Below are 20,747 nucleotides of genomic sequence, written 5' to 3' on the forward strand. Positions count from 1 at the left end.
TACTTCGTGGTCGCACTCCGTGTCGTATAAATTATTAAGACTAAGTCCACCGTATAGAGTATATACTATAGACTATAGGCTATTAAACATAAGCATACACCTCTCAGCGAGCCTACGTATTGATATTACTGATGTAAGTCGAAAGAAAAAATTGCGTGCGAACAAAGTACAGATGTCTGAACTTAAACAATGACAACGCAGTGCATGAACCTCTAAACTGCATATGAAGTCCTGGTACATGTTGTTAAGATGACACATGATTTCAACCGCTATGAAAGACATTACTATCATCGCTACCATATTTATGTTCTCCTGGTATCTATGTAGAAATACGTCGTGCGCTTGACGTCAGAATATATTAAGGTATACTCGCGTCATACATATGACAATCTCTTCATCAACTATGATGTCCTGGTACCAAATCACTGTATAATGCTTCCGTTAAATCTTATGAATTTATATATAAATCTCTTTTTAATGTCGCGCATTTTCGTTTAATCGATTTTCAAATCACAACGATGCTAAACAAGTTTTCAGTTCAAAAAAACTCTTGAAATACATTAACCATGGGTACCCAGGCCGGCAACGCTCTTGTGATTCCTCTGGTGTTGCAAGAGAATGTGGGCGGCGGTGATCACTTAACACCAGGTGACCCGTACGCTAGTTTGTCCTCCTATTCCATAAAAAAACCATTGTTATTGATGAAACGTTAGTATAATGTTCTACAGAGTTCTTATCCTTAGTAATTACATCTAAAGAGTTCAAGAGACCATTTGCCGATTTCGAATAAAATTAATATGCAATGAGAGAATTTATTATACGCGGATGAAACCACAGGGCCCTTAAAAATCAAATTGCCATTTCAAGCAAAATTGCACTTAATCGGCGCGATTGAAAGTTGGAATTACTTTGTGTCCTTCCTTATACGTAACATACTAACACTGCTTAACCGCTAGGGCTGTCCGAAGAGAAATTAAACAGAATTTCTCTGGAGAAATCTTGCGTAACAAGTCGGTAAACAAAAATTGCATAGATTAAAATAAAATGTTTGTACTAGATTCAGTAAATTAGTAACCGGATTTCAGCGAATAAATTTTTATGAGCTTCCTTGTGCGGTGTTTCCGGGACGATACGACATGGGTACCTTCAAAAAAAGCGCGTACACCTTCCTTAAAGGCCGGTAACGCTCCTGTAATTCACCTGGTGTTGCAAGAGATTGGGGGCGGCGGTGATCACTTAAGACCGGGTGACCCGTACGCTCGTTTGTCCTCCTATACCAAAAAAAATTAAATTATTTCAAAGACAAATACGTTATATTATTTGTACTATTTGACTAGCAGTAGCTAACGGAAGACAAGATGTTATACAATTTATTAAATTCGATGTTCCTTATCAAAAATGTCGACCAATCAAATTTCGCAGAGTTATTTTCACAAGAAGTTTGTATATCGAGTATTCTTTGCACAAGGAGGTCAAATAACAATGAGATATAGGTTGAATATATTGGTGTGTTCTAAATACAAACATCAAAATAGTCATTAAAGTGCATTTTAAATTGTAAATACGTCAAGCCATAGATGAATTGAAAAAATTCATAACCAAAACGTTTCATCGGCTGTTGAAATGCCACAGCAGGAAATGGATAAGAATATAATTTCCGACCACCAATTTAGGGTTGCAATTGATTATTATATAAATCGGGCAGACAGAGTTACGTTTATCAGAGTAATTTATACACAATTATACTAGTTGCTTCCCGCTATTTCATCTACGTGAATGATATAAGCAGCAAAAATGCTACGAAAGAAAATTTTTTATGCATTGTAATGGGCAGGGCGTATTAATTACCATCAGCCGAACGTCCTGCTATTCTCGTCCCTTATTATCATAAAAATGTTGAAATGTATAGTAGGTATACATAAATACAAAAGATTTAAAATAAACTTATGATAGAGATAAAGAGATAATAAGATATAAGAGATACGATAAGAGATAAATAAAAAAAAAGATAAACAAACAAAAAACAAGAACCAAAACATTTACCCCCTTATTCATAATAGTCTGCTAACTTAAAGCATTGCTAATTCTCACTCTGTCTTCTTCTATTGACCTAAGTCATTTAAAGTTAGCGGACCGTTATGAATAAGGGGGTTAGTCCATACGTTACAAAAATGGTCCCAACTCAGCATATTTGTTGGTCTGAAAACTAAAGCTGGTCTTCTATTGGGCCATTTGGTGACGTCACGATAAATATCTTATTATATACAAATCCATTGCCCTGATGTTTGTTTCCAGTGAACTCATGAAAGGATTTTAATTGGGGATTACTTCATGGAGTGAAGTTAAGTCCAACTTTTTTTTTTTATGGAATAGGAGGACAAACGAGCGTACGGGTCACCTCACCTGGTGTTAAGTGATCACTGCCGCCCACATTCTCTTGCAACACCAGAGGAATCACAAGAGCGTTGCCGGCCTTTAAGGAAGGTGTACGCGCTTTTTTTGAAGGTACCCATGTCGTATTGTCCCGGAAACACCGCGCAAGGAAGCTCATTCCATAGCTTTGTAGTACGAGGGAGAAAGCTCCTTGAAAACCGCACTGTGGAGGACCGCCACACATCCAGATGGTGGGGATGAAATCCTAACTTGTGCCGTTTCGTGCGTAGGTGGAATTCGGCGGCAGGAATCAGGTTAAACAGCTCTTCGGAACACTCCCCGTGATAAATGCGGTAGAAGACACACAATGATGCGACGTCTCTACGCAATGCCAAGAGATCCAGCCGTTCACAGAGCACTGAGTCCCCGACAATTCGAGCTGCTCTATGTTGCACGCGGTCAAATGGATCGAGCTGATACTGGGGTGCGCCAGACCAGAGATGACAGCAATACTCCATGTGTGGCCGGACCTGCGCTTTGTAGAGCGCTAGAATGTGAGCTGCCGGCTTGAAGTATTGCCGTGCTCTATTGATGACGCCCAGCTTCTTCGAAGCCAATTTGGCTTTGCCCTCCAGATGGCCACGGAATTGGCAATCGCTCGAGATTTCGAGACCCAGTATTCCGATACTAGGCGCGGCTTTAAGAGAAGTGTTCTCGAAGAGCGGTGCACGACATATGGGGTTTTTTTTTTGTGGTAAACGCGCAAACTTGAGTCTTCTGGGGGTTAAATTGGACATGGTTCAATTTACCCCATTCCGCGCCCTTCTCGAGAGTGGACTCGATAGAAGACACAAGTTTCTCCCGGCACTGGTCGACGATTTCCCGAGAGAGACCTGCATGGCCCGTGTATACGGCATCACCAGTGCTGTCGTCTGCATAGCAATGTATGTTGGAGGTGTCCAACATATCATTGATATGCAGAAGAAACAGCGTAGGAGATAGCACACAGCCTTGGGGCACTCCAGCATTCACGGGCTGCGGGTTTGAGCAATATCCGTCGACAACGAGCTGTATGCTACGCCCAGTGAGGAAGCTGGAGGTCCACTTGCACAAGCTCTCGGGAAGCCCAAATGATGGAAGTTTTGAGAGGAGCGCCTTGTGCCATACACGATCAAAGGCCTTCGCTATATCCAGGCTAACTGCCAGGCCTTCCCCCTTGCTTTCAATAGCCGTCGCCCATCTATGTGCTAGGTATACCAGAAGATCACCTGCCGACCGTCCATGGCGAAAGCCGTACTGTCGGTCGTTGATCAACTGGTGACCCTCTAGGTATACTAAAAGCTGGCGGCTTATTATGCTCTCCATGATTTTAGAGAGCAGGGAGGTGATAGCAATAGGCCTGTAGGTCGCCGGATCCGAACTGTCTCCTTTTTTTTGGATCGGATGGACAAGGGCTGACTTCCATGAGTCAGGGACTACGCCTTTGGAATAAGAGTGCCGGAATAAACGCGTTAGCACCGGCGTCAACTCAGGGGCACACGTTCTAAGCACGATTGGAGAAATGCCATCCGGCCCGCTCGACTTCCTGACATCCAACGAAAACAGAGCTCGCCTAACAGTTTTCTGTCTGAACTGTACTTCAGGCATAGAGCTCTGACACCGCGGGATGGTCGGCGGTGTTTTTCTGTTGTCGTCAAGTGTCGAGTTGGAGGCGAAAAGAGCGCACAGGAGCTCTGGCTTTCTCTTTTGCTTTATGGGCCAGGGTGTCATTCCTCATGTGCAACGGCGGCATGGACGGCTGGTTGAAGTTACCAAGAGCAGCTTTCGACAACGACCAGAACTTGCGTGTTCCGGTCGGGTAACTGGAAAGCTGCTCGCCAATTTTGACGACGTGCTTAGACTTCGCACGGGCGATTTGCCGCTTAAAAAATCTGGAGGCACGGTTATATTTCCTCTTAAGAACTTTGCAGTTCGGATCCTTTGTGCCCAGCGCCGCAACCCAAGTTCGATACGCCTGTTTTTTGCTTTCAGATGCTGCTTTAACTGACGCATCAAACCAGGGCTGTGATCTGCCACCGATCGGTACTACAGAGCTTGGTATAAAAATATCCATGCCCTGCAGTATCAACTCGGCTACTGCAACGGCGCAGGCACTAGGAGACGACGAGATAGGATAGTTTTTATTACGATTTGGGTCCCATAATTATTTTTATTTGCAATATTTGTTTTGCATGGATATATTTTCTGTGAGAGAATTTATTGACGCAAGGTTTGACAGTTCTGCTATGAAATAATTTCATAAAATTAAAATTCTATAAAGTATTTTTTATGGCAGAGAAGGATAATCGAATATAAATAAGGGTTACCTGTTAGTAAGTCATCAGTGTGGCCAATACTCTCTTAATAAAAGCTTATATGAATTCAAAAACGGAAAACACATTGGTACGTGGCGGGCGAGGATCGACACTTTTTTAATGCGTGAAATCTCGTGAGTTCGCGTCATCGAAATGCTTAGAGCAGTATATCTGTAGCTATACCGCTGACGTATTGTGCAACATTAGTGCTGTGTATATCATATATTGGAAATTGAATGGATTTAGTGAAAAGTTCAATGTGTATTTATTTTTTATGAAAATAAGGGAGAGACGAACAGGACGTGAAGCTAATGGTACACCTTACCCATAACAATGCAGTGCCGCTCTGGATTCTTGAAAAACCCAAAGATTCTAAACGGCACTACAGTTGCGCTCGTCACCTTGAGACATAAGATGTTAGGTCTCATTTGCCCATTAATTTCACTAGCTACGGCTGCCACGACCTTCAGACCGAAACACTGGAATGTTTACACATTACTGCTTCACGGCAGGAATAGGCATGCTAAAAGGAATAGGCGCCGTTGTGGTACCCATAATCTAGCAGTCATCCTGTACAAAGGAGCCTTCCATTGGTAAATTGCGTGTATATTATTATAGTGTTTAATTGTTTTTGAACTTTATGCAATTTCAATTATTGTTAATACTAAAAGTTTTCACTTCTATCGGCAGTTTTTTTAACAGTTTCAGTCAGTAGTAGTATGTTATCTTTAGATTGGTTATTATACCTATTAGTTTCTGTAACAGAAGTCACCAGGCAAGCTATAGAAAAATCGTGACAGAGATGATCACCTACACATTTGAATTCTCTGAACCAGGAATAAACAGAACAGCGAGATGAAGCTTCGTCACCAAATGCCAATAACTGAAGTCTGTGGCCTTTGATGAATAAGAGGTTCCAAGTCCTGATCATCCGGTTCAGTGAAGATATAGCTGCACGAATCAGGATCAAAGAAGAGCGACTAGCAGTAATTTTTCCAGACTTCCAGAGTATTTTCCAGTTCAGTCACAACCTTTCCCTACGAGTTTTCGATGGTCCATGTTTTAGAACTGACCTTTTTTGTAATTTCACGAATCTTCGAGTGCCAGAGAAGGAACAGCCAGGGATAACTGGCGTAGAATCGTTCGTCGTTCGACGTGACCACGACTGCTCTGTCAAGAGTAAAACGACGAAGAAGAAGAGTGGCCTTTGATAACTTATGCATCTGGATAGAGTCTCTTGCTGTTAGACAACCGATAAAAAAAGGCTGGGAATATTAGTTTTGTGTGCGTGACAAGCTACGTCTTTGTGTTAGTATGCGTAAGTTGCTCAAAATAGAGGTTATTTCTAAACTCCATTTTTTTTCGAAGTTTTCACAGCTGTCATAATCTATCTAGAGGTATAAATGATCTTAGTCTGTAACAATTTCTTGTCCACTAAAGCCTCAACGGATAACCTTAAAAATCATAACGCAAATATTTTCTCGCGAAAAATTCATTGCAATTTTTTAAACGATGCTACTTAGTAAAAACAAATGACAATAACATAAACTAAAATGACTCAAGCACATCTAACCCATGTATGAAGTTACAAACCTACCTAGGCTGACACCGATTCCAAAATTAACTGAAAAGGGCTGCACTCAGAAGACTGTTTGCTGTGTCACTGGTTTGCTTCGAATCCTCGAAAATACCTCTTAACACTCGCGAACCGAACTATTCTCGAAGGACCATGAAAAGGGGTGCACTTAGGGGTAGATATATGTATTGGTTTTATGGTAAAAGTATTTATTTACTTAATGTACTAAACTTATCTATGATACTTGCTAAAATACTATAATGAATGGTTCTACTGGTGAGTACGCGGATCTCTACTATTAATTGGTTAAAATGGTTAAAATGGTTACTCGGACCAGTCCTGTAATGGTTATAGGCAAATGGTCAATGGTAACCAGGACCGGCCAAATCAATGTTCACCCGCGTACTGCCTTACTAAAGGCAACACATGATTTTATTACAATTAATTTTATCTACTAAGCAATATTTGTTATATAATGCTGTTCGATGGATTTACTTCGAACATTAACAAAAATCGTAACTAGAATTAGATTGTATAAAAATACTCAATTATTTTTATACTTTTTAGTGCATATTATATCTATTGTTTTGGAATAGTTTTTATGAGGTCGGTTGTTTTTTGTTAATTTAAATATGTAATTGTATTACAGAGAAACTTTCAATATTGCCATAGCAATATTGTATAAACATTTTGTTGTTGAATAACTAAACACACACATATGCTTAACATCTTTGAAACAGGGCTCGAGCATTCCTTTGCGAATGCAACCCAAATAATAAACATCCTATTTCATTATGTTTACCGGCGCTACATTATCTTATTAAAAGATTTTACGATCCCGAGATTATGCGAAGGATGCTATCACTGCATAGCTTTAATTAAACCTGTATATAAGCTTTGGGTTATGTTTTTTGAACGTAGGTATGTATGTATAATTGTGGATTGGATAGATTTTAGGTAAACGCAGACTGGGTATGACAAAAAAATAGCAAAATGGTGTATTTTCGGCACGCTACAGCTCAATAGATTTTAGCTTCAAAGGTGTCGTTAGATTCGTATTAATTGTGAAAGTGACACCAGTCACCAGCAACGGCCGTTCCCAATATTCAGTCTATCTCTTACTTGAGATAAAAATCGTAACTATCGCTGACTTTTCTGTCCCAATAAACTTATCAACGGTAACTCACCTTATCGGTGCACGACGTATAGCTTACCAGCGATATAAAGTTTGTATGGAAATTGCATATCACGCGTCCCAATATAAGGCGATAAGAATGACTTGTCGGGTATATTGGGACAGCTTCAGATGATTGACAGCTAATTACTGACAGTAGAAGGTAGTAATTTATCTCTATCTGTAGATAGTAAGTGTATAAATTCAGAATCAGAACACATCATAAGCTAAACTCACCATTCAATAATAAAACTGAAAAAAAAGAACGGCAATTGTAAAAACTTAAAAACCCGACTGCGTTTCTGTTTAATTTCGAAATAAAATGACACTAAAACAATAAGGTCGTCATATCCAATTGCACATAACTTAGTAATATAGTATAGTATATATAGTATAGTGTATTTTTAATTTTGCTCTCATTCTCAGACTCTATCTAGTCGTATTAATTATCTAAGGCAGAAACAATTTGCTCCCATCACCGCAGGCACGGGCGTATCAGATCGTCCTGCATGATTACACAACAATCTAATCCCATTACACGACCTCAATGCCAAGTTCGTTCCGAGCTGACATTCCTTCCCTCCCGGCTTTCAAACTGATTTGTTTGTACCCTTGACCATTCGCGTAATGTTATCCGTGTTCAATCGACCGATATATACTTCGATAAATTGTTCTATGACACACTTCTACTTGAGTAGTTTTGAAAGGTAGCTCTCACCACCACTAAAACGATAGTCTACTTCAATATGTTTTGTTTTTTAAAGTGATAACCCTCACTTCCAGGATTAATACACAAATAAAATTTGAAAAAAAAAAAATTGTATGAACGATGCGGGATGCGAACCCACGACCTCCGGCGTTACGTGCCGGTGCTCTAACCAACTTAGCCACTCGTTCGAGTAACGCATAGCTACAAAATCCTTTTTGCTTTGTTCAACTCTCAGGTTGTGGCTTCATCTACAGGATCTACTTTACAGTTGATAACCTGCTCAACCCCAATATTTGCATATTAGGAAATTGACTTGAGATGTCGCTCTTGTAAATCAAAACAATATGTTATGTTTTTTAAAGTGATAACCCTCACTTCCAGGATTAATACACACTATCTTTTTTTTTTAATTTTATTTGCATAGTCTACTTAACATTATTTTAATGAGTAAGGGGAGAAGGGAACTTTCATCTTATCCGACCCAATTGTCAACCTCACCTGCACGCGCCTGATGGCGGCGGAGTGGTGTGTTACCACTCCGTGGTGCTCCTTGCTAGAAAACAGACGAGACAGGCGACCGAGTCAATAGCGGTATAACCATACACCTCACCGGGAAACCGGTTGGAAGAGGCAACAGCGGCCTCGAAGACTAAATAACTTCTGTAATGTCTGGTGCAGAATGCAAGGGGAATCCACTGGACTGTTTTTCCATGATAGTCACGTATGAATATTATTTTAATACCATAGACAATACGAATTCCAAAAAGCAACATCTCAAGTCAATTTCGTAATATGCAAATACTGGGGTTGAATAGGATATCAACTGTAAAGTAGATCCTGTAGATGAAGCCACAACCTGAGATTTGAACAATGCATACAAGACTTTATACGTCACTCGAACGGTTAGCGCAGTTGGAAGAGCACTCGCACGGAACTCGATAGGTCGTGTGTTCGAGTCCCGCATCGTTCATAAAATTTTATTTGAGTATTAATCCTAGAAGTGATAACCCCACTTTAAAAAAATAACAAACCATAGACTATTCTTTTTCTCTAATCTACCTCCTGATAACTTAACCTCCTCTTTACTCAGTTAGTTGATTACTGACGTGTTTAATACAAACGATCAGCAAGCCAGTTGATCAAAGAGGATGTTAATATACTACGTAATAAGAGGCAGTACTGCCTATTGAAATTTAGTTTATTATGAACCGATCAATGAGATTTGACATAAGTTAAAATAGTAATTACAATATGGCGACGAAGTATAATCCGGCTAAGTTTCAAAGCGAAAAAGCTTGGGATTTGTCTGTTCCCCAGTATTTTTGGCCAAGATCCGGGTAAGGGGCCATTCTATATGTGAATGTAGCCTTGAGGAAGGTACTCTTGAACATATTTTTTTCTATTGCCCTAAATTGTCAATTCCTTTAAATGACCTTCTACCGAAGGTTATCCCTCGCCCCATCAACATCCCTTTTCTTTTTACTTTATGCCATTCCCCTTTCATAAAGATTCTTTACAAATTTATTTCACGCAATAATATTAAATTGTAATTTCTATCCTCCATACTTTCTACGCTTCTATTAGGCACATATTCCCGCGTACATTCACACATTTCGTCCTTAAACTTAGATTAGATACTAACAAGGTAGTTAATATTATGGGTGTTTATAACTAACCGTACTAACTCTTGTTGCATATTCTTCAGTTCACAAAAAAAACCACAGCTATATCAACCGATGATTTCCTTTTAAATCAGCTCTTCATATACTTCAATCAGCTAAATTAAAATAAAACATCTCTCCACCTTGACGTTGGCCGAATCGTCGACATTCAGTCGACGGAGCCAGTTAATATAAAAAAAAAACGTAGTGGATTTCGATTATCTCCGTTTTTAACAAGATTTTAGTCGTCATCTGTCAATATATCACTGCACGTTTCATAGAATTGAGTAAATTGCTTTTTTTAAGAGAGTTCCGCTAGGCTGATCAACACTTGACCAGTGTCAACTGTCGTGTTGTGAAGTCATTGTCAATTCGAACAAAGTGCTTATTGTGAAAAAGACTTTTTATTCTATGACCTAAAACTAACTAGCGCAACAATCGAAATAATATGATAATTGAAATGATTGTGCTAATTACGGCCTCTAATAAGAACGGCCATAAATATTCTGTAACTTATTTTATTTATAATTCATATTTGGAACGCGTTTAATATGTCAGATACTTCAATAATTTCCCGCCATATTTTTTTAATAGTTAAAGAAAACAGAATTGCAGTGATCGCCTTGCACAAAAAATAAAGGGTATTTGTACATATATTTGTGTATCGTAACTATAGATATCAACATACTATCGACAAAATTCATTCCTCTTAAGGGCGTGCAGGTATTATAATTACATTATCAGAGACTGTAGCATAGATATAGATTTATTTAATACAACAGTTACGAAATTAAAACACCAGCTCAGAAAAAAAATTCGAATAATATCGACAACAACGCCTAAATTTATAGAACATATTATTAAGTTAAATAAGAATTTATATATATTTATAATTAAGTATAATAGGCATGGTGGCTTGGGCACGGGGAAGGGCGCTGGTGTGGGACGCTACATGCGTCGACACTCTGGCTCCTTCTCATGTCCAAGTTACGTCAGTTGGTGCTGGGGCTGCTGCTTCGACTGCCGAAGACAGCAAGCGTTGCAAATATGTTGGTCTCAGTGAGTCATACATCTTTGTGCCGTTTGGTGTCGAGACACTTGGCCCGTGGGGCCCAGAGGCGCGGAGAATATTTAAAATACTATCTTCACGCCTCGATAAGGCTACTGGAAACCCAAGCGCTGGCAGCTATTTCGGTCAACGGATCAGCCTTGCTATCCAACGCGGTAATGCTGCCGGTATTCTTGGTACGCTTCCACGTAATGAGAGTTTTAATTTTATGTAGTCGTAGTATTGTAAATATAGTTATAACATTTGTACAATTAAACTTATTATTTAGTATAATATAGTGTAGACTGAGGAGTATATGAATAAGAAAAATGTGTGTATGCATGCGTGAAACACATGCGTGTATGCACGTCCGTTTATGTATTAAATTTTTGTGTATAATAGATTAATATTCTTATATAAACTAACGAATCTCATAATGTCACTAGATTAGATTTTTTCTTCTTCGATTTGTACATATTAAACTAGTAATCATTTATTTTGTAATTAGCTAGTAAATATCTGCGAAAACTTGTAAATAGCCTTCTATGTAAATATTTTCCAATCTATTTCTTTATTTAGCTGTAAGTTTTCCAATTATAATAAAATAAAAATAATATACCATAACATATTTTATCAAATAGCATAAAAGATGTAAAAAGTATCCGCTTAGGAAGTTGTGATACATTCCCAATACAAGTGTCTAAGACAACTTTTTTTTTATGGAATAGGAGGACAAACGAGCGTACGGGTCACCTGGTGTTAAGTGATCACCGCCGCCCACATTCTCTTGCAACACCAGAGGAATCACAAGAGCGTTGCCGGCCTTTAAGAAAGGTGTACGCGCTTTTTTTGGAACTTACTGGGAAACCTCAACCAATAAATTGTATATGTGATCTTTGAAATAAACGAATTTTGTTTATTGAAAAGATTGGTGCCGCCGCTTGTGTTCAAATTAAAAATCCTAAGGTAAGGCTGTTAATATTCTTAAAGTGAAAATTTGCTGAAATCCTATAAAGAAAAAATTTATTAATACGACATACGAAAATTCGTATCGCGAAAGAAGACTTGACTGAATTGTCGATTTCTTAATCTTTAGATTTATATATATATATATATATATATATATACATATATACCTAATATATACCTAACCTACCTATATATATATATATATACCTAAAACAATATAAATATTTTTTTTATTATTAAGGAACAATGCAAAATTATAAATAACTAGCTGACCGGACAGACGGAGTTCTGTAGATAATGAAAAAATAATGTTTTATAGGAATTTGCCAATAATATTTCAAAACATCAAGAATTATTTCGTAAAAAATGCTCCCTGTTGTTATAATGAAATTGTTTCACAGCGGAACTGATAAACCGTGCGTCACTAAATTCTCTCATAGAAAATGTGCCCATACGAAACAAATATTGAAAATAAAAATAATTATGGGTCCTAAATCGAAATAAAAACTATCCTATCTCTCAAGTTGGACCAAACTGCACTCCATGAAGTATTAAAATCCGTTCATTAGAGTCCATCGCGGACAAACAACGTGTCACGTAATTTATATATAATATCTGGACGACCGAGCCTTGCTCGGATTTTTATGAAGTTACAAAAAAAAACTAATAGGACATCTGGATTCGAACCGGGGTCTTCTGCTTTCCGGATCACCCAATGTCCCATCTGAGCTATAATAGTCTTGTATATAGTGGCGAAATTTACCTTTGTATTCTAATGTTATTGTAGCTGTTTCTCATTCAAACATGAATAAAACCATTTTTTTTTAAATTGAAACCTAGCTAGTCGATTTATCACCCCCGAAATCCCCTGCATACTTAATTTTATGAAAATCGTTGGAGCCGTTTCCGAGATTCAGATTATATATATACAAGAATTGCTCGTTTAAAGATATAAGATTAAGATATACTAAAACATAACGACCAGAAATAAAACATACTGCAAAAATATTTTCGAAAATATAATTTTTGAAGCTAAACAAGATAAAAGACAATTCAAATATAATTAACATGATAAGATGTTAATTCGTGACTACAGTGAGATTCGTAGCGCCGTAGCAGCCACAAGACTACGTTATAATATTCCGTGACCTTATTTTAATAAGGCTCTACGAATAAGCAGCGTCTACGAAATTCCTTTGCGTAAATTTGACGCACATTTTCCTTTAACAGATTTACTCCCCAGTAATATTTGTTAAAATTTTGAGTTCATTGTCGTCAGTCTCTTTTGTTCCATTCAATGTATTGTATCAAAATCTATGTTTTCAACGAGTCTTTCATTATAATATTGGTGTGGAGAGGTTTAGTAAAGATAAAAACGTGTAATTGCTATTTATTCATCGTTGAAGAAGGCATTACCTATTATTTCGTTTAAATACATAATATTTCGTTGTCTTGCACCCATAGTTGTAGGCTATGCCTTGTTGAGGCAAGATAACTTGTGTTTAAGTGTGTCAATATCATTATAAATATTATTTTGATACTATTTATTACGTTTTAATCTTATTTACTAAATTGATGTATACTGTGTTAAAAAAAACCTTGTACAATATTTGTCACGGATATGAAGTTGAGTGCGGAGAGTCAACTAAAAATAAAATAAAAAATCAAAACACCTCAGATTTAATGCTACGATAAAAAGAACATTTCATATTAAATGTTTTCAAAAATCTTGAGAACCCCTGACTTATTAACTCTACCAGTAAACTAAGGTCATCGCCCTGACCTCGGTCCAATGGCGTATATCTGGCATCAGCTGCGCGGCGCAGCGGCTCAAACCAATAAGGCGGGCGATGTTTATTATTAACACAAAACATTCGTTTTTGCCGCCGTAGCCCGCAGCTCGCACGCCCTTCGCAGGATACATGATTGAAATGGGTGAGTTGGCGAGAAAAATAAAATGGCCGCAGGCAGAGGTGTCCAAACTTTTATAATTGGGTACGCTAATAATCAACTTTTTAATTACTTTTTTTTAATATGCTTATTTCCTGAAAATCAATATATGTATTTATCTCTTTACTTGATGCCAATATGCGCCCAAGATATAGTACAAGATTTTTTAACATCCTGTATATATAGTATATTTATAAAAAACAATGAAATTAATATAAATATAAAAAATAAGAGTCTCGCCGGCGTCGCTTCATGACAATTACGTTATGGTTAAGGCGACAGATTGAGGAACTTCCGCAGGTTGCGTGGTGTTCCCAAAACAGCTGCCTTCTGTATCTGTGACCTTTTACCCAGTTATTTAGCGAGAGCCTCTTGAGAATGAATGGTCGAGGCTCTTAGCTAATAGACCGTTTACTGAATTGACTATCGGGACAATTATTGTTGAATCAACATCCCACATATCAGTAAATTCGTGTGCTATGTGTAGGTACTTCTACAATTTGTCTATCTCAGTTTTCATGAGGTTATCATCGCCTGGATCGGTGATATTATTATTAAGGTAGTAATTCTGCAGCCAGTAATTGATACCTTGCTGAAAGTGGCCGTGCAAGGCAAAAAGTTTTTCGCAAAAGGCGTGGTGAAAAAAAAGGAAAAAGTTTTATACGAAAAAATACTAAAATTGTACCTGATCTCCCATTCCAGTGATGATGGGCGTGTTCCAGTAGGCTGCTAGACGAGCAACAGGCTCCAAGGCGAAGGCGCATGCAGGCCCGATGAACGCGATGACGTCATCCTTGAAGTGCATGTCTGCTGCAAGCCCTGGGGCGACCGCACCAGAGCATGATGGGTAGCTGCACAAGAACAATAAGTAAATTATGGAAAACACCATCGTAATGAAAATAATATCTAATACAAATGATTTAAGTTTTCTTTAGTGTCAATTCCGCCAATATTTGTTTTTAAAACAATTCGACACGTGTTTCGCCTCTACACGAGGCATCCTCAGGACGTGTTGTCTCGCCAAAATCTGGCACGAGACAGAGAGCGAGACACGTGTCGAATTGTTTTAAAAACAAATATTGGCTGAATTAACACTAAAGAAAACTTAAATCATTTGTATAATTATGGATTTCCGCAAAGTAACGCCTACTTCAATAAATAATATCTAAAACTGTTTCAGTTGTATGACATTATTTTTGGAATAAGTGTTCATCCCTACTAATATTATAAAAGTGAATGTAAGATTGTTTGTTACGCTTTTACTCCGGAGCTACTGAACCGGTTTTGATGAAATTTCGTACAGCGATAGACTAGAGCTTAGGAAAGGATTTTATCCCGGAAAAATTAATGGTTCTCGCGGGATTCGTGAAAAATTTTAATTCACGTCGATCAGCTATCACTTCAAAATAAGATTCATATAATATGTAGGGAACGGGAGCGAAAATGGGAACCGGAACTGGAAAAGGACATGGGATAATCATCAATTCTAAACATGCTTATTATTTTTAAAAACCCTTTATCTACGCGGACGAAGTCGCGGGCATAAGCTAGTCTATATATATAAAAATTGATTTCTGTTCGTTAGTCTCGCTAAAACTCGAGAACGGCAGGACCGATGTGACTAATTTTGGACTTGAATTATTTGTGGAAGTCCAGAGAAGGTTTAAAAAAAAACGACAATTTTGTTTTTCCTTTGATGAGTCCCCCGTGGTTCAGAAATCAAATTGAAAGAATAGTTTAAAATGAATAACTAATTAGAATCTTTGTATCTTTCTAACTTTCTCAGGAAGTAAAAAGAAAACTTAATTATAGCTACCTATAGTTGGTAGATTAACTACAGTTTTTAACTATGATGGCAATACAACGTTTTCTGGGTCGCTAGTACTTTATATAATCACACCATTTGCTATGATCTTGATATGTGTTAAACAAGACTACTGAGACGTCTAAGCTATCTGTATATATCACCACATCAGGTGATCGGTGGGTCTGCTCTTTGCACTCGCTCGTTGCATAATTAGTTTCACAATCATCTGATCCATACCTATAAAAAGACTAACTGCTGCTTCTAAATACTCAAACTGAATTTCAATATGTCAATCTTAATTTTCATATCTTCTTTATTATTGCATATTTTATTAAAAAGAGCGCAAAAAAAAGAATGCTGGGAGAATTTCTTGCGCCGCTTCTTCACTCTCAGAGCGCGATTTGTTTCCGAAGCGGTAGTAGTATCCAGTATATTAGAAATGACATCAAAAATAATTCGAAAGGAATCAATTTTGAGAAAATAAATGCCTTTTATGCCTTTTTTAAATAAATCATAAAAAACAGGGTTGGCGCGGGTGGTCCAAATTTTTAATTGAATTAATTATTTAGTTAATTTTATGATGATGTCGACGCCAGATTTACTATTGTCAACTGGATTAAATTAAATTTATTATTATATCGAGCCATACACCTAAACTCATCAAATTACTCTAATATTACTTCATTTACCTACTCTGTCAATCATACTTCATCCTTCATCTAACTGTCAAATATAACATTCATTCATTCATTCATTTCTACTTCAACTACTTGCACACGACACCTGAGCTACACAAGAAACTATTTTATCTTATCCTGTTAAGACAGACGAAATATACATATTTGAGAAGATATCAATCTTCCTTTTGTTCATAGCGAACAGATGAATTGTTTTCGATTTATGACGAAGGATGAAAAAAAAGGCTTTTTCCCTTTTTCATAAGTTTAAGTACCTAATATAATATACGGTTTTTTATTTAAGTAATGAATTGAATTATTTAATTACTTTTATTTTATCTAAGATCCATTCTGTTTTATTATTTAATAATGTAGTGATGGTTTGTCACTAATATTTTTTTTATTCGATACTATTCTATTTTTCTATTAACTTTATGTCACAGTGCGTAGAGCTCAACTAAATTGCGTTGAACAGCACGCGCCAAGGACATTACGAAAGATTTTATCTTCGCCGGATGCTCCCGAAAATATCTTAGCCTTTATGATCTCCAGGTGCTTATGTTGTGTCATAAAAATGAGAAAATGATACTTGGAGTAATTAAGAATGAATAGAGCCTTATCGAGCCCTTGCAGGAAACCAAGCTGATGATAAATTCAATATAAGTATTTTATTTGTACTTTATTTGTATTTTTAATTACTTACAGATGAACTAACCCGCCCAGAGAAGCTTTTTGCGACACTGGGCGGGTGGACATGTGCATAGCGGTATTTATGCCCTACCATAAGAATCTTTAATATTAAATATTGTTATATTTAAGTCTATACTAACATAAATTTAAGTTATTTTACTAACATATCTTGTAGTTTGTATGGATCTCTGTGTATGAAATAAATAAAAATTATTATAATAATTGAGCAAAACAATATACAATTATAGTAAAAAAAATTAAAAACAAAATTTTATGAACGATGCGGGACTCGAACCCACGACCTCCGGCGTTCCGTGCAAAACAAACAAGATTTTATAACGATACGTTACTCGACCGGTTGGCTCAGTTAGTTAGAGCACCGGCACGGAACGCCGGAGGTCATGGGTACGAGTCCCGCATCGTTCATAAAATTATGTCTTTCAAATTTTATTTGTGTATTAATCCTAGAAGTGAGGGTTATCACTTTAAAAAAAACATAACATATATATCAAATAAATGTTTGATAATCTGTGGATATGTTCCAAGTAATTATAACTAATTCATTGTAGTATTGTATAGTAGGAGTGTGTAGTATTGTATAGTAGGAGTGTGTAGTATTGTATAGTAGGAGTGTGTAGTATTGCGTCACTTATATTGCTTGTAATTATTTGTTAATTTGTATTACTTTTGATTTGTGGTTTTAATCTAACCGGTGGTTACCTTTTAACTAAAATTGTCTTATAATTGTTGGAAACTTGAGTGTGGGTGTTTTAAGTTCTGTTAATATTTATCATAATACTGTTTGTTTCCTATACTTATATGAAAATAAACTCTGTGTGTACTTTATACTTATCTTACCCAAGAAGTTATACTTTTTTGGCGTAACAAAGCAAAAATCCTTAAAATTAATTAATCTTGCAAAGATGGCTTTGGCAATTATTTATTAAATAACGAATACGGCTGTATAAGCTTGAACCCTTTCCCTGTCCTAATAATGGAGGAAGAAACCAAAAAAAAATAACGAATGTCGCAAACTTCAGAAAATTTTAGGCACCAACTTCACTCTGTTACGTTTGTGTTATAACGATGCGCGTTCAACTTAAAAGTTCACTCTCATAATTTTTTCATAACGTGCCTAAAGAAGCTAACCTTCAATCTTAAGCCATCTTCAATAAATAATTCGCGCGCGTTGGAAAAGGGATTGAACCTTGTCACATTTATGTCTCAGTGTCGTCTCAAGGCAATCATCAGTTTCCAAACGGTACATCTCTAAGATAGACCCCATTTTATCGTGTGGCATAATACGATAATACTTAAGACTCAAGAATATTTTATAAACACACCCACCACACATTGAACGGAATTGTTTGTTCTTACTTAGACTAATGCTTATCATGACTGAACTGAACATGATGTAATTAGATTAGAAAATTTAATTAATATTAATTAATATCGCCTTAAGAATATTAGTGAGCATCGTCTACGAATTATGATTCACTCAGCTGATGGTAGATATCCAATCAATTCTTCTTCTTCTTTAGCCGTTCTCAACCTCTAAGATATAGGCCTCCTTCAGCTTATGCCACCTTTTCCGATCTTGAGCAGTTCCAACCAATTTGTTCCCGTCAGTCTTTTGATATCGTCGTACCAACGCATCTGCGGTCTTCTTCTCGGGCGATCCTCACTCCACGGTCTCCATTCTATCACTGCCTTGCACCACGAGTCATATTTGCGGACGACATGGCCAGCCCACTTCCATTTCAATTTCCATTATCCAATCAATATTTTCTGTTAATTTATTCTACGTACATCTTCTCGGAAGCTGCCATTGTATTGACAACTAGGCCGAAACTGCGTGTTTTTTTTATATCAACTGTAAATATAACCCATCCCAGGGACCTGATCATACGAATACCAACAAAAATTTATCGATATCATTATGTAGTCGTATATAGCCATTGTGGGCGTCTCGGACGATGTCTCTTGTAGAGAGCTGTTTAGAGAACTAAAAATCATGCCTCTACCTTGCGAGTTGATTTATCAAATAGCACTGTACACGTACAATAATATAAACCTCTTCCGAAAGAAAGGTGTTAATACATCCAGATCTTTACGCAGCGACAATCTCGCATACTTACTGGTCACGCCAGACTGTCAGCTGCGAAAATTGGAGAGATCCAGTATAACATAATGTCTATCTGTGAATAACACGCTGCCGAACTCGATCAAGAAAGATGCAACTTCCACAACGGTGTTTCAAACACAACTTCGAAAGTGGCTTCTCGAACATACGTTTTACTCAGTGGAGGAGTTTTACAATATGCCAGTTATATAACACTTAATAAGTATACTTATTTTACAATACGTAAAAAATATTTATTTTCTTTATATAACATGACAACAATTACATAATAATGTATTATAGTAAGCTAGGTCCTTCCCTACCTATCTAAAATGATAATGATAATTTTTAATTGACTTATTTTTCCTTTGACTTGATTTGATTTGATATATTGTAGCGTGTGGGTCCTCCCTCACACGCGGGATCGTTATGGAATGAAACGACGTTGTTCTTCTAATACTTCTATATTCACTTTCACTTTCTATTAAGGCGAAGAGTAAGCAGAAAACACGCAAACATGGTGTTTTTAGACAAGTTTTGTGGTGAAAGTATAGCATTCCGTGCTATGAACACTACTTAATCCTGTTACACATATCCTTAAGTCTTATTTGTAGGTTGCTAATGCTTGCTGTTGGTTATAGTTAACACTGACGAGCCTTTTTGAACTACCACATTTCTATGAAATTAAACAAGTTTTTTGGCATGGCGTGACGCATTTTATTGGTACTTTTCACAGAAAAGTTATTCTCATAGCTTATACTTTTTTGTGTAGGTTCATTTGTTCAGTTTAGTAGTGAATAACGAGGATTGTAAGCATATAAACTGTTTTCCAAGCAAGAATTTTGAAAATATTGGCTTTGTTACATAGATGGCGGGCCGGCAGCCGTGAACTCAAATCGCTCAAGGTCGCTGGCATTTAGTGTCGCCTTAAGCATACATATAATTTTAAATATTAAATATTAGACTAAAGCCTGACCGTTTTCACTTCTCGTCTTCTAATCTGCGTCAATATTTTAAGTTTGCGTCAATTTGTTACAGTTTTTTGGCATGGCGTGACGCATTTTATTGGTACTTCTCTCAGAAAAGTTATTCTTATAGCTTGTACTTTTTTGTGTAGGTTCATTTGTTCAGATTAGTAGTGAATAACGAGGATTGTAAGCATATAAACTGTTTTCCAAGCAAGAATTTTGAAAATATTGGCTTTGTTACATAGATGGCGGGCCGGCAGCCGTGAACTCAAATCGCTCAAGGTCGCTGGCATTTAGTGTCGCCTTAAGCATACATATAATTTTAAATATTAAATATTAGACTAAAGCCTGACCGTTTTCACTTCTCGTCTTCTAATCTGCGTCAATATTTTAAATTATACAAGAATATTCTATTCTTTAACTTGACGGCCAACCATAGAACAATGAGTTCTTATATGCGGATAAGAACTCCTTGTTACAATATCTAAAGTAACATAATATATTCTAGAAAATTAATTCACAAAAGAATACTAAACTGCGGCATTGATCACCAAAAGTTGAGGAGATTTGACGCGATTCGTACTTTGTATATGAGACGAATCCAAGCTATGTCATTCTCCGTTTCGCTCAAAGTTTAAACGAAAGTAAAAACGCTGAACCAGTTATTTG

The 20,747-nt window shown here is 36.9% G+C and overlaps 1 protein-coding gene across 1 annotated transcript in view; it reads right to left on the reverse strand.

Moving 5' to 3' along the window:
• LOC126977918 (atrial natriuretic peptide receptor 1-like) overlaps positions 1-20,747 on the reverse strand; it is a 66,698-nt gene that overhangs the window by 37,473 nt on the left and 8,478 nt on the right. The window contains exon 2 of the mRNA XM_050826606.1: positions 14,500-14,665. Coding sequence (XP_050682563.1) covers positions 14,500-14,665 — 166 coding nt within the window. The remainder of the gene's footprint in view (positions 1-14,499; positions 14,666-20,747) is intronic.

This window comes from Leptidea sinapis, chromosome 46 (genome assembly GCF_905404315.1).
Source record: "Leptidea sinapis chromosome 46, ilLepSina1.1, whole genome shotgun sequence".
Taxonomy (NCBI): Eukaryota; Metazoa; Arthropoda; class Insecta; order Lepidoptera; family Pieridae; genus Leptidea; species Leptidea sinapis.